At 39.5% G+C, this 15,727-nt stretch overlaps 1 protein-coding gene across 5 annotated transcripts in view; it reads left to right on the forward strand.

Annotated features, from left to right (window-relative positions):
- The window catches only part of SMG7 (SMG7 nonsense mediated mRNA decay factor), a 94,159-nt gene that overhangs the window by 36,195 nt on the left and 42,237 nt on the right, over positions 1–15,727 (forward strand). For 4 of the 5 annotated variants that reach the window (XM_075528209.1, XM_075528206.1, XM_075528216.1 and 1 more), the window contains 2 exons: positions 11,696–11,727; positions 14,109–14,226. In XM_075528209.1, coding sequence (XP_075384324.1) covers positions 11,696–11,727; positions 14,109–14,226 — 150 coding nt within the window. The remainder of the gene's footprint in view (positions 1–11,695; positions 11,728–14,108; positions 14,227–15,727) is intronic. The other variant, XM_075528223.1, reaches the window with a different exon arrangement.

Consider the following 15,727-nt stretch of genomic DNA (forward strand, 5'->3'; position numbering starts at 1 on the left):
GGCAGGAGATGCTTGGCTGAAGCACCTGATGAGCAAACTCACATGGTGGGCTTTGAGGGCATCAGCTCCCTCCTCTCTGAGGCCCCACTGAGATGTTTTGTGTTTGTGGTCCCCGTTGTACAGAGGAGGAACCTGAGCCTTCTTAAAAAGAAGAAAACAGCAAAGTAGAAGGAAGCACCGCACGTGCGTGGCTGCAGCAGTCAGAATTTGTTTTCTCGGTTCTGGAGCTGGAAGCCTGGGAGTCAGCTCTCGAAGGAGGCATCTGTCTCTCTGTCTGTTTTAACACTAGGCTTACACACCTCTCTACGGACACTCTTCCAATTGACACGTGAATTAACCGCAGTTTCCTTAAAAAACAACTTATTTTATCTAAACACAATAAAATGATACACTAGTAACTTAAAATGAAACCCAGTGATACTATGTATATTTATATAAAACTTATAATACCTAACATTATAAACATTTGAGATACTGGGTTCAACGTATTGTAAAGGTCGCTTGGGTTGGGCAGTATGATGTCACTGATGCATTGTTTATATTTTATGCTTGCTTTCTAAGAACTTTTTGACTGTTTATATTTATTACTGAAGTAATGCTTCCATGAATGAAATTGATTTACTGGAATTAATACTCACTTTACGTTCGCATCAAATTGATGTGTATCTGTAGAGATAGCTTTAATGATATACCACATGGAGAATTTCAAGAGTAGAGGCTTCGAAGAAAATTAATTTGGATGTGTATTTCTCTTGTTAAATGGATAAAGTCAGATAAATGGAGGAGTTAAATATAAATTGTTTCTGTAACTTTTGTTGAGGAAATGGAAATGCATCAGAATGACGCGTCCCATAAGCCTAGTGTTAATATGCACTTTCTAGTTATCTTTCTGTTTTGAATCATCAACTTGGCATTTTGTCCATTTGACTCTTAAGGTCATAATATGCTTTCATAATTAATATTTTATAATCACTAGTCCACATAATGCTCATTTTTCAAAATTCCTTTCTTTGCTTTGTAATAAGACTCCTTTTCCTATATACTTTGTAATTATTCCAAAGGTTGACCAGTCTCAGTTTGTGCCTCCCTTTTATTTTTAGACATTGATTTGATTTCCTACTTTATCTTTGAAATTGAGAAAATGGGGTTTTGAATTCTTCTGACATCTCTGCTCCTTCCTTATCCCAGGTTCGTTTATATACTGCCTTGCCCATCCTGCCTCTTCATGCCCCAGTCTGCCTTTTCCCTTACTACCCACATTGGCATTTTGTCCATTGTGTCTGTCCAGAGCCTGCTCTCTCAGGGATCTTTCTCACTTTCATTTATCTTTATGCTATTCCTTTCTCTTGGCTTCTCTGCTTCATTTTACACATGTTCATCTGTCTCCCATTGTAAAATATGTCCCTCTCCTCATGACATTCCCAAAATTTATATCCAAGCTCTATAAGAGTCCTTTTAAAGCTCTCTGCCTTTCATTTTTTCTTAACCCCTTGTAGCCAGACCTGGTTTCTACTCTAACTAGACTGTCAGTAGATCCCAAGGTGCTTTCCTGTCCATTGCCTTTTCATGACTCAGCCTGCTTTGTATCTCCGTCATTTTCTCACACCATTCTTGTCTTGGCTTTCTACCTGCTCGACAGTTTCTTTTGGTGCTTTTCTGACTGGGTCTCTTTTATCTGCCCTGTAAACGAAACGTTTTAAAATGAAGGTAGTTCGTTCCACCCATCTGATTTTCTGGTTTGAACTACCTACATAAAATGTGCTCATCATTCCTTGTGCTTGGACATCCCAAATGCCTACTTAGACCTCTACCTTCTCACATACCCAGGAGTTTAACCACATCATTTCAGATCCCTTCCTGTGCTTTATCTTTCATTGTTTTAACAGCTAGGCATTTTTTTAACCAGGACATTTTCATCTGTCTCTCTCCATTGTCTTGTGCCCTCATAAGCCCGTCTTCCACAGATCCGATTTTGGTGATTTTTCTGAAAGGGAAACCTCACATGGCCATTCTCTTGCGTACAATTCAGCAGGGTTTCTGTCACTTCAAAGGATAAAAATCTCAGCTCCTGACATGCCATGCCTGACCTCGAAGCCTGTCCTCAACTTTGACACTCCAGCCTTCATCTCTTGTAGCCTTCTAACTTGTGTGTGTTGAAGTATATTTGAGGAGACTTCCAAAAAGTTCAAACAAAAATGGGATGAAAGGATAACATCATATTTGTCATTGTAGTCATTTTACCATGTTTAAGGAACCCTGGTGGCATTGCTGGTTACATGTTAAATTGCTAACCACAAGGTCAGCAGTTCATAACCCACAGGGACAGATCTGTTCTGTCAGGTTGCAAGTCAGCTCTCGGCTTGATGGCAGTGAATGTAGAGTATAGTTATTTTGTATTTTGTGCTTGTCTACAGTATTCATTACCATTCCTTTTACCTGCAGCTTTGCTTTTATTGTATATATCCTCTGCCTTGAAGAATGGCTCCTTTCTGTTCATTTGAAATCCCCACAGCAGACTAGGTCCTTTATAGAACAAGTTACACTTTTCTTTTTAACACTTTATTGGGGGCTCATACAACTCTTACCACAATCCATACACATACATACATCAATTGTATAAAGCACATCTGTACATTCTTTGCTCTAATCATTTTCAAAGCATTTGCTCTCCGCTTAAGCCCTTTGCATCAGGTCTTCTTTGTTTTCCCCTCCCTCCCCGCTCCCCCAAAAGCCCATTTTTCAGCCACTGGAGATCCCCTCACAGAAGGGTTTAGGGGAGGAGATGAGTCAGCCAGGGTGTGATGTAGTACCGATGAAGAATACAGCTTTCCCCCAGATCCTGGATGCTTCCTACCCCCAACTACCATGATCCGAATTCTACCTTGCAAGTCTGGATAGAGCAGAGATTTTACACTGGTGCAGATAGGAGTTGGAGGCACAGGGAATCCAGGGTGGATGATACCTTCAGGACCAGGGGTGTGAGGGGCATACTGGGAGCGTAGAGGGTGAGTGGGTTGGAAAGGGGGAACCGATTACAAGGATCTATATGTGACCTCCTCCCTGGGAGACTAACAACAGAGAAGGGGGTGAAGGGAGACTCCTTATATACATGCATTGTGTAAGGCACGTATGTACATTCGTTGGCCTCATTCTCAAAATGTTTGCTCTCCACCCAAGCCCCTGGCATCAGGTCCTCATTTTTCCCCTCCTCCCCCCCGACCCCCTCCCTCATGAACCCTTGATAATTTATAAATTGTTATTTTGTCATATCTTACTTTGTCCCACGTCTCCCTTCACCCACTTTTCTGTTGTCTGTTCCCCAGGGAGGAGGTCACATGTAGATCCTTGAAATCAGTTTCCCCTTTCCAACCCACCCTCCCTTTTCCTTCCCAGTTAAGATACACATTTTTAAAGAATATGTAGAATAGTTATCAACTACATATTCTGGAGATTTGAAATGTTTGACATCCAGAGATTTGAAATGCATGACAAACTATAAAGTGCCATAGAGGAAAAAAAGGCGTTAATATTTTTATTTCTCTTTCTGAGGAAAATTCTCCAGTAGAAGCAGTGTCTTCCTTGATGCACCTTTCTACATGAATTCAACAGTAGAACAATATGACTTTTGTTAAGCATTATGAGACTTCCTGATATAGAGCTATAGGTGTGCGTGCATGTGTGGGAGAGAGAGAGAGCATGCCCTATGGTGTATATTGGTTTTTAGTACAGATATGTAATAATAATTCATATATTTATATATTAATTACAACTGATGACTGCAGCTAATATCTCACATGTGTTAATTTCCATGTATGTGGAAATATATAAACACATTAACTTGAAGTAAAACCTATCTTGTCTTTCACTTAAATATTTTTTTAAAAGGGAGGTGCAGCTGTGAGTTTATAAGATGTTGGTTTATTTTTCTGAATTCCACTGGTTGAGAGTAAGGGGTTAGAAATTTAGGTAGAAAGGTGGTCCTGTTGTACCTGCCCCTGAAGTGCAAATATATTTTTAAACCACAAAATTATGAGGTTAAGAGTATATACTGGGTCCCAGTTACTGAGTTGCCGCTTGCTCCTTCGGACCCTCATACCCGGGTCCTGGCCGCCCGCCTCCTCCCGCCTTCTCCTTCAGGCCGTGTCCGCGAGGGAAAGGAATCGAATCTTATGCCCGCTATCCAGAACCTCCAGTCTTTCGACCCCTTTGCTGATGCCAGTAAGGGTGATGACCTGCTTCCCGCGGGGACCGAGGATTATATCCATATAAGAATTCAACAGCGCAACGGCAGGAAGACCCTGACCACTGTCCAAGGGATCGCTGATGACTATGACAAAAAGAAGCTAGTGAAGGCCTTTAAGAAGTTTGCCTGCAATGGGACTGTGATTGAGCATCCAGAATACGGAGAAGTGATTCAGCTCCAGGGTGACCAGCGCAAGCACATATGCCAGTTCCTTGTAGAGATCGGACTGGCTAAGGATGACCAGCTGAAGGTGCATGGGTTTTAAGTGCTTGTGGTCCACGGTCGCTTAAGTGAGGGTTTCCCTGCAATGAGTAGAACATTTTTCTCCATCCCTTGTCACAAGTTTAAAACCTCACAGCTCGTTCAGGGTAAGTGACAAGGTTTCTCTGCAAAGGCCCCCTTCCTGGCACAGACGTGAACACATGCAGTCACTGAGTGGCTACAGATAGTCCCCTCGGGGATCCACTTGTTTTAGACTGGTGGTGCTTTTTTTAAAAAGATACTTTTTTTGTTCCATGGAAAAAACTAACTTTGAGGTCAGGGCTAATATCAAATTCTTAACAAAGCTCAAGTGGACATCTCCCCAAATCACCGAGGCTTTGCAACAAGCTTCTGGGACTCCTGCCCCATCTAAAACAACCGTTTCTAAATTGATCAAGCATTTCAGGGAGAGTCAGGAAGACCCCAAAGATGAGCCCCAAAAGGCAAGACCGTCCACCTCCACAAAGGAAGAAACTGACACCGACGTCTGGAGCGTAGCGGAAGAACGTCCCCTGTAGAGTGTCCATCGACCACTCCAGGAGTTTCCAACCTCACAGTGCTCTGCAGTTTTCACTGTAAGGCAGCCGTCTGGGCCTCGGGCAACTTTTGTCTTGATGGCTGCCAAAAACACTGTTGGAAGATCAGCCAGCTCAAAGGCCTGATCTCGCCAAGCCTTTTAAGCAAGACCAAAGCGATTGAAGAGTATTTCTTGGAATGAATTAGAACATTTAAAATGAGCATTATTTTGAGTCCTTCAAAGAGGCAAAACTTGCCGTTTTTCAAATGGTATAGATGAGAGAGAGTTCTGCGGAGCAGGGTCAGATGGAAGCACCTCCTTCAGCGGTGTGTAGACGAAAACAGCACGGGCCCAGGTGCAGGTTACATCCAGAAACAGTCACTTCATCTTTTGAGGTTTTTGTCTCCTCCGATTTCTGTGGCTGTACAGCAACACTCTGTCTCACTCTCTTCCGATGTAACCATTTTGGGTCCACTTTTTACATGGACAGTGTAACTCCATGCAATAAAACTGAAAAGAACAAAAAAAAGAGTCTATACTGTACTTGTTATATAAGTATCTGCAATCAAAGTATTTATTAGATAAACATAAATATTTGGTTTCTTTTCCCTCTGGTGGCATTACTTAACAAATTATCATAACCTGCAGTTAGCCAAGTCTTAACCTAAATGGTTATTAGAATATTTGCTTTATAAAAGCTCATTAAGTCAGACATTCACCTGGGAATTTTGACTTTTTTTTTAAGGGGGGGAATGTGTGTAAGTCTGGGTAGACTAGAGAAACAAGTCCATGGACACACGTGTTTAAGAAAGAGGTTTATATACAAGAGCAATTAAACCTGGAGAAAACATCCCAGTCAAGACCAAGCCCATAAGTCCAATATTAGTCCATATGTCCAATATCAATCTATGAAGTCCTCTTCAGACTGACGAAACACATGCAATGAAGCCAAATGCAGGATGATCACAAGCCAGTGGGTAGGAAGTCTTTGGGTCCAGTGGCGTTGTAAGCATCTCAGCGCTGGCAGGGATATCTCTGGCTTTCTGGCCTCAGAGATCTAGTTGCATCCTGTGGCTTGTCTTCTGCAGTGTCTCCCTGGGGGTAGCAACGAGAGAGAGATGTCTTGCACCTCCAAGAAGGAAGTACCAGGTTTTCCAGAAGGCCATGCCCACACACAAGTCTCATTGGCTATCTCCAGATTGACAGCCTAGATTCTACCTTTACACTCTTAATCCTAAAAATTGACGCCAGATTAGGTGACCACCACAAGGGGTTAAAATTTTTTAAATTGCTGTAAAATATTGTATTGAAACCCTAGTTTACTATTATTAAACATTTCCAGATCTCCACCTCCCCCCATCAATTATGATCTTGAATAAGAGAGGGACTGTGATACAGGATATACTGTGGGGCTGGACTCTGGAGCCAAACTGAATGAGTTTGGCATGCTACTTGGCCTGTTTTTCCTTGAGGACTTATTTGGTTTGAGAACTTATATTTCTTCACCTATAAAGGAGGGACAATAATAGTACCTACCCAAACAAGCCAAGCTCTCTGCTATCAAGCCAAGCTCGCTTACCCCAAGTGGGGTAAGAGTACATATTATGGATTGAATGATTACTTTAGGTAACCTCTTTACAACAATGTCGCCAATAGTAAGTGGTAAATATAGTGTTAACTATTATAGAACTTAGTGCATTAGGATGAATAAACGATATTTATAAGTCTTGATCATGTTGTCACCAAAAATATTGTTTCGGACTGTTAGCTTTCAATGTATTTGTCTATTATTATATATCTATTTTATATGTTATTCAGCAGGACTAAAGGCTCTTTATTCCCCTAAAGTCTCAGAAACAGGGACAGTTCTCCCCTGTGGAATAGGCTCACAATGAGTAGGAATCGGCATGGAGCAGCGAGTGACTCAGTTGAATATCTGTGTAAATAAGTAAAATGTGTGTCAGTTCCCACGCCAGTTTCTCCATATGAGGAGTTAACAAAGTAAAGATCTGTTTTTATTGGTCAACTGGGTAGGAGATAGGTGGCATATGGTAAATGCTTTAGCTTGATAAACTATGTTTATTCCCTGTCACAAATCTGTTCTTGTAGCAAAAAAAGTAACCATGACAAAATATTAAAATAAATGGCCATGGCTGTGTCCTAATAAAATTTTATTGTAGGTTCATATGCCTTCAAGTATGAAATTTATTTCTTAACAGTCTTTCTTATAAAATTATTATATGTAGTATACTTTCTATTCTGAACAGATCTTTAACTTAAGATTATTTGATTTAAAGGTTAATATTTAATTGATAGAACAAAAAACTGAATCTAGGTGAGCCCATGTTCTTTATTTTAGAGAATTTTGTTCTTTTAAAAGAAATAATAACTTTATTGGCATATTGTACTCATTACAATATATCCCTTCTCGTACAATTCTGTTGCTCAATCCTATTGGGTGGGGCTATACAATCATCAATGCTGTAACCCCCCACCCCACTTCTGGTATTCTCTGGGAATCGTTACTTCTGTCAGTGTCTTGGAGGGGTCCTCTATCTTGACTACCATGTACCGAGCAATCTTAAACATACAAATGAGCATATACAAGCCTAACATAACCAATGGTGTATATCACATATGGACCACAACAGTAAGGGGAGAAAATCTTAAGGAACTAGAGGATGGTTTTGTGGTTCATCAGTGTCACACTGCACCCTGGATTTATTGTTGTTGTTCTTGATTTGAAAGAAATAGAAAGGATTTAGACTTTCAAGTCAAAATGATTTAAGCTTGTACCTAAAGTAGCAGATGGACATTGGACCTCTACTCAAGTACTCCCTCAATGTAAGAACACTTTGTTCTAAAAATCGGGCATTATGTGATGCTCACCTTCCAACATGATTGCTGAAGGCACAATGGGTGCATAAGCAAATGTGGTGAAGAGAGCTGATGGTGCCCGGCTATCAAAAGATAGAGCGTTTCTGGGGTCTTAAAGGCTTGAAGATAAACAAGTGGTCATCTAACTAAGAAGCAACAAAGCCCACATGGAAGAAGCACACTAGCCTGTGTGATCATGAGGTGTTGATAGGATATCAGGCATCAGAGATCCAGAACAGAAAAATCATATCATTGTGAATGAAGTGGATTACAGGGTAAAGACCCAAATCTCACCTGTAGACAATTGGACATCCCCTTACAGAATGGGCATGGGGAGGAGACCAGCCAGTCAGGGTGCACTATAGCACCGATGAAACATACAGCTTTCCTCTAGTTATTTAATGCCTCCCCACCACCACAACCACGACCCCAATTCTACCTTAAAATTTGGCTAGACCAGAGCATATACATGGGTGCCAATAAGAGCTGGAAACACAGGGAATCCAGAACAAATAAACCCCTTGGGACCAATATGGAGAGTAGCCACATGGGGAGGGTAAAGAAGATGCCGGGAGAAAGGTGGGATTTATCATGACTTACCTATAGCTCCCTCGGGGATGAACAACAGAAAAGGGGGTGAAGGGAGCCAGCAGTCAGACATGAAAAAATAATTTATAAAGTATCAAGGGTTCATGAGGGAGGAAAGGTGGGGGAGGGAGGGGAAAATGAGTTGCTGATACTAAGGGCTCAAGTAGAAAGTTTTGAAAATGATGGCAACAAATGTACAAATATGCTTGACACAATGGATGTGTATATGGATTGTGATGAGTTGTATGAGCCCCCAATAAAATGATTTATTTAATTTTTTTAAAGTTTATGCCTAAATAATTGTGACTACACGTATGATTTTATCTCTAACTTTTAACTTTAATTTCCTCATTCATCTCAGATGCTGTCTTGGAACTTTACATAATAAAGACAATTTACTGTTAAACCAAAACAAAAAAACCTCGCTGCTATCAAGTCCATTCTGACTCGTGGTGCCCCTTCAGGACAGAGTAGAAGTGCCGTGTGGGTTTTCCAGACTAACTGTGGAAGTAGAAAGCCCCGTCTTCTGCCGAGATGCCCCTGGCGGTTTCCCACTGCCCACCTTGTGGTTTACACCCCCATGTGGAACCACTGCAACATTAGTGTTAAGGAATATCAAAGGCTGTCTTTCTGGAATCAAAGACAGAGGCTAAAATTCTTTGTCTCACAGTTAAAATCTCCAACTCTGAATATTCTCTTTTATGTCAGAACCAAAAATTTTATCGTTATATACTTAACCTTTTTAAGTAGAGTATATCAACTTGATTTATTCTCCCACCCCCCACCTCCAACTTAAAAATATGTTCTTGTCTACATGCTAGTTGCTTTACTAGACACAAGTTGTGGTGGTGAGCATTTTTTTCTTTAATCATTGTATTGGGGGGCTGGTAGAGCTCTTACCACATTCCATCCATCCATCCATCCATCCATCGTGTCAAGCACATTTGTACATATGTTGCCATCATCATTTTCAAAACCTCTTTCTACTTGAGCCCTTGGTATCAGCTCATTTCCCCTCCCAACCCTTCCTTCCTTATGAACCCTTGATAATTTATAAATTATCTTTTTCATGTCTTACACCGATCACTGTTTCCCTTCATTTTTTCTGTTGTTTGCCTCCCTGGGAGAGGGTTATATGTCGATCATTATGATCAGTTCCCCTTTTTCCTCCACCTTCCCCTTCCCCTCCCCCTCCTGGTTTCACTACTCTCGATATTGGTCCTGAGGGGTTTATCTGTCCTGGATTCCCTGTGTTGCAAACTCTTATATGTATCAGTGTACTTGCTCTGGTCTAGCTAGATTTGTAAGGTAGAATTGGGGTCATGATGGGGGGGGGGGAGCATTAAAGAAACTCGAGCATTCTTAGACTGATACACCACACTTTGAAGAAAGAAATATGATTATTTTGAGAATATACAACAGGAATATTGTTCATCTGTATTGGGTTCAAGTAAGCCATCCCTGTGTTTTAACTCAGAACTACAGTAACTAAAAGACAGATGAGGTGTGCCAGCAATGGGAATCCCTTTACAAGGCCCTTAATTTGTAGGGAACAGGGCACACCCAGAGAAAAGGAGGTAGAGAAGATATGTTGGTAGAGGTGAAGATCAGAGACTGTACAGGTCTGTGTAGGACACCTTAATGAGAAATGAGTTCTTCTACTCAAGAACAGAGGAACTTAGTAAAGTTCTTTAAATGGGAAGTTGATAAGAGATTCACATTTTTACAAGAATCCTCTGATAGCAGTGGGATGAACAGAATAAAATAGTACTAGAGTGGATCGGAGGGAACAATTATAGATGGTTTCAAAGTATTGTTGGGAGGAATGATTGTCAGAGTGACTGAAGGAGAAATGAAATCACAGCAGATAAAAGGTAGACTTAGGAGGTCAAATGCTGAGAGTTGATACCAAAGATCAGAGGTTGTCATGGGCAGATGACTTTCAGGTTGCTGCAGGCTTTCACATCAGGAACGCTCTGGTGTATTTACTCATGTAGAAAATACTAGAATGAGAACCAAGGATGAGAGGTGGGGATAGAAGTTAAGTTTTGGACCTCTTGAATATAAGCAGTTCTTAAACAATTTATGAGCGAGAACAGGGACAGTAGCTATAAGAAAATCTGTGAGAGACTCAAGCATGGTTAAATGACAAAAAGAAGGAAGGATCCAATAGTGAAGGATCCAAAATTGTGTAAGCTTCTAGAACTAAGACTAGCAAGAAGAAATTGGGAAGCTACATCTGAAAACAGTTGACCAGTGAATATCTTCGGAATAGCAACAGTATTTTATGATACAACCCCAGAAACCGAGCCCCTCACAGTAGGACGACACCTGGCAAAGAGCTGCCTCTTCTAGAGAGATTGGACTCCAATGACATAGCAGGAGGAAAGCTTCCAGGGCCTTCATTTGCTTCTCAAAATGAGAAGAAACAACTGTTAGTATCCATTAATAGCATGAAATTAGAATGTACAAAGCATGACTAAGAAAATTTAAAATTGTCAAAAATGAAATGTAATGCTTAAAAATAAATAGCCTAGGCATTAATGAGCTGAAATGACCATTTTGAATCATACAGTTGTATGATTTGCTAGGCAACAAATGTCAAATTGAAGAAGAACCACATCAAATTCATTGTCAAGAGCAAACAAACATCTTAAAAAATTTATCCTAAAATTCAATATTGTCAATATTCCTAGAAGGAAGACCTTATCTAAGTGGAATAAATAGAGGCATGATACTTTTAGCATTTTAACAAGGTGAAAGAAAGAGGGCAATGTCAATATAAATCGGTACTTAGTACGCTGGTTCCCCCGAGGCATTGGCCTGTCATTTACTGAAGGGCTTGTGAGTGAAGAGGAGCAAGAAGCAGTAGCTTGAGGAGAAGGGAGGTTTGAAATAGTTTAAGGTGGCTGGTGAACTGAGAAGTTTAGTGGGATTTTTCCGGCTATGTTGGCAAGGTTTTAAAATTTAATGAATAGTAATCTTAAGTCAGCTTTGATCGGAAACAGCAAGAAAGTGGCCTTTGCCCTATGAACTTTTGGTACTAGCATCAGTTTGTCAAGACCTAGTGCAGACATACCATTTCAGTGCTATTAATATAGCCACTATATATTTTTATTGTAGTAGTAGGTGATGTCACTTAACTTTTCTTGTTATTTGTGTTGCTCAGGCCTAGCTTATTTCTAATTGATGCTCTTTTTCTTTTCTAGGCAGGCAGAAGTCCTGAAGGCTGACATGACAGGTATTGGCTGATTTATCTGTTTTGCATATATTTTTTACCATTCAGTTAAGGGAAGGATAACCTCTTCTCAGGAGTCTGGGTGATAGAAGCAGTTGGTGATTGGTTGCTAACCTAAAAGTTGTAGTTGTACCCACTCAGCAGCTCCATGGAAGAAAGAGCTGGTGAACTGCTTCTGTAAAGATTAGTGCCCCTCAAGCCCAATAGAGCAGTTCTAGTTTCCGGGGCTTTCCATGATTCATAATTGACTAGAAATGGGTTTGTTTCTTTTCTTCTTTCCTATATTGCTTAAAATTCTAAATAACATTTTACTTTACCCACCCGCCCCGCCCCCCCCAAAAAAACAAACACCTGATAACTTACTGTTGTTTGTATGCTTCTAGAATTAGAGGCTAATGGTATGCAACACCATTGGTGATCTTATTGTCATCTTGTTCAAAGAAGAAAGGCGGGGGAGGAGCCACCAAGTTTACCTAGTTACCTAGTTTAGCTCTCACTTCCAGTATTAACAGACTTTTCATCTTCAGGGTCAGCTTTAATCTATTGTATTGGTATTGCTAAACGTAATCTATTTTAGCACAAATACTGTACATGGGGCAGCAACAGGTTGTCTATGCCATTTAACAACCTCAAACCTCAGTACAATGGCTTTGGATCTGACTTTTATAGGGATATTTTATTGTCCAGAAATAGTAAGATAATTTAGTCTACTTATTTTAATGGTGATTTACTTGATTGTCTGATAGACCAGGGTCAGTGATCCCTTACAGTCCCTTTTCTGCCTTCAACAAACTGAAGCATAATTGAAAAAAATCTATAAGTGCATTTATTTAGTGATTAGAAATTTTAAAAGGAACCAAGAATTAAAGGCTAGACTATTCTTAACTAACCCACAAGCTTTTCACCATTAATGCAAATGCCTAGGAGATTCTATATGCATAATAGGATTCTGGTGGTGATAGAGATTAGTAGCAAGCCTACAGAAAGGTACTGATTATGTCATTGAGTATTAACAGAATCCTAAAATTCAACTACATAGCTATTGAAAATAAGTTTAAAATTCCATTAATAAGTCCTTCTGGGGCATCAGAGTCAGTTATTACACCTTTAAAGCTAGTAATGAAAAAGGTTAGTATGCCATATAGAACTCTGGCACACAGTGTGGCCCCAATTTGACATTCACATGTAATCATAGACTGACTTTTTACTTGGCTCTGATTTCACCTTGTACCGTACTTCTCATCTGGCCTCTTGAGCAGTTTAGTCACTGTGTACTCCAAGCCCTCTTGTGCATAGGTGACAATTTATGTGTGGTTCCCTTACAAAAGTATCTTAGAAAGAAACCTGCCAGCCATTAAAATAACACAGACTGTCGTGATTTTAATAACGCAGACTGTCGTGGTTTTAATAACACAGACTGTCGTGATTTTAATAACACAGACTGTCATGGTTTTAATAACACAAACTCATGATTTTAATAACACAGACTGTCGTTTTAATAACACAGACTGTCGTGATTTTAATAACACAGACTGTCGTGGTTTTAATAACACAGACTCATGATTTTAATAACACAGACTGTCGTGATTTTAATAACACAGACTGTCGTGGTTTTAATAACACAGACTGTCGTGGTTTTAATAACACAGACTGTCGTGATTTTAATAACACAGACTGTCGTGATTTTAATAACAGACTGTCGTGGTTTTATTGGGTTGACATACTCATAGGAAAGACAACAGAATGCCCTAGCAACTGCTTAATGGTGAGCAGATATGAAAGTTTTATATGTCCATTTATGAGAATGATTCAAAATTAAATGAGTTGCTTAAAACAGTGTGCTATAGTTATGAGTGCACAGATCGATTTGACGGTCTATCATCAAATGGGCCATATGTAAAGTATATGATTTCCTGTGATACAAATAGGCAGACATCCAGACCAAATATAGGTGAACTATTCTACCTTTCAAAATCACCGTTATTTTCCAAAACCTGAAGAAAAATATATAAATATTTAAAAACCAGATCTAGTCATTAGCCAACAGGGTAAAAAGTCACTTAAAATTTCTGTAGCAGTGGGGGCAGGGAGGGAGGGGGGAAAAATGAGGAGCTGATACCAAGGGCTAAAGTAGAAAGAAAATGTTTTGAGAAGGATGATGGCAACAAATGTACAAATGTGCTTGACACATGTATGTGTGTATGTATGGATTGTGATAAGAGTTGTACAAGCCCCAAATAAAATGATACATTTTTTAAAAATTCTGTAGCAGTCTGTGATGTACTTAAAGCATTGGAGAGTGGGGACGGAAGGAATGGTTAGTGTGAGGGAAGAGTTTGAAGTACCTGCTTCACTGTTCTCCTGTTGGGTTTTTGTTTTCTCAGATTCTAAGCTGGGTCCAGCTGAGGTCTGGACATCCCGGCAGGCTCTGCAGGACCTGTACCAGAAAATGCTGGTTACTGATTTGGAATACGCTTTAGACAAGAAAGTAGAACAGGATCTGTGAGTATTATCATCTGAGAGATCATTTAAGATCAAGAACCTCACCAAGACATTAGAAAAGAACAGTTTGGTTGTTTTCTTTCAATGTATCTCCATAAAAGTGTTGTCAATAAAACGAAATTCTAGTACTCGTGATTTTTTTATTTTTCAAAACGAAATATTTAATCACTAGTATCTTTTCCTTTTCAGCCGTGGGAGGCAAGAGGGAAAGTAAGAGGGGAAAAATATTTAGAATTACCTCTTCCCAGGATCAGTGGGGCAATTCTTTTACAATTAATTATGAAAAACAAGTATGTCCTTCAAGGACTAAGAGATCACATTTGAATTCTCCATATTCAATCCTACACTTAAGCCAGGATGTTTGAAAGAAATTTAAGAGTGAGTTTTAGGAAAATCTTTCTTTGGTAAATGTGATTCTATAAATTTCTCTGAAAGAAGAATGTGTTTCCCTTCTAAGGAAAATTCTTCCCTTTAATCAAATGAATAGATGTTTCCTATTTTTGTTTTTCCGTCGGATAAGATTATAGAAAGATGTATGTCTTTAGGCTGTTCCACTTACTGTTTCTGTGAGGGGTGAAATGACAGATGACCAGATTCCCAAGTGAGTAAACAAATGACTTTTTAACGGAAAACCTTGACATGTCAATTCAGACAAGAACATTAGCCTGGTGAAAAGTTCAGAATCAATTTAAGACTACTCTGTCTAGTAATGCCCATCACCCTGTGTTGTAATGAAGATTAGTCGTTTCTATCTTCCACACCTTTCTTGGATCCTTTGCATTTTTTAGGAGATCTAGTAATAAGAGCTAGATCAGTCAGAATCCTTATCTGTGGTATTGGAGTCAAGAGTCAAAGAAAAGGTATCATCAGTGATGAGGAGGGTGTGATTGTCTTTCTAAATCGTTAAAAGACCAAGTGCTATAGACTCTCAAAAATTGACTTGATAAAGAATTAGGTACTTTCCATGTCGGTTCTGTGTTTGCCTCTGTCATTTAAGCCTGTAACCTTTTCTGTCCACCCTAGTCCTGAATTCTGCCTTTTTCTTTTGTTTTCTATGATTTCTGAGGTAGAACGTGACTGTTTCAACATAACTGGATTTAAATGGATTGTCTAAGTAGCTTGATTAGTAAGAGATATTTTGTAACAGGATACTAGGATGGCATTTTCGGCATTTTCATTGTGTGTATTCTAAATAGCCAAAACTGAAACGTGGATCAAATTTCAAGTTCTAAAGAAAATATTAACTTCTAGGAAAATAATTCAACTATTAAATAGAAGCAGAACAGTGTCTTATGGGAAATAGCTTTTAGAGAAATAAGAGATATGGTTTATATTTTACGAAACAGCTTTTCCCCCTTGTTAACAGTACAGTTCATTGATTTTGGCACAGTATATTTTAAGATTGTTAATAACTTATGTTTACGTTGGCCATGCCCCTTTTATTTTGATTTTTGTACTGGAATTCCTAAATAGACCCTTGCTTTAATAGCTCTAAAAGATT

The sequence above is a fragment of the Tenrec ecaudatus genome, chromosome 1 (genome assembly GCF_050624435.1).
Source record: "Tenrec ecaudatus isolate mTenEca1 chromosome 1, mTenEca1.hap1, whole genome shotgun sequence".
NCBI classification, from domain to species: domain Eukaryota; kingdom Metazoa; phylum Chordata; class Mammalia; order Afrosoricida; family Tenrecidae; genus Tenrec; species Tenrec ecaudatus.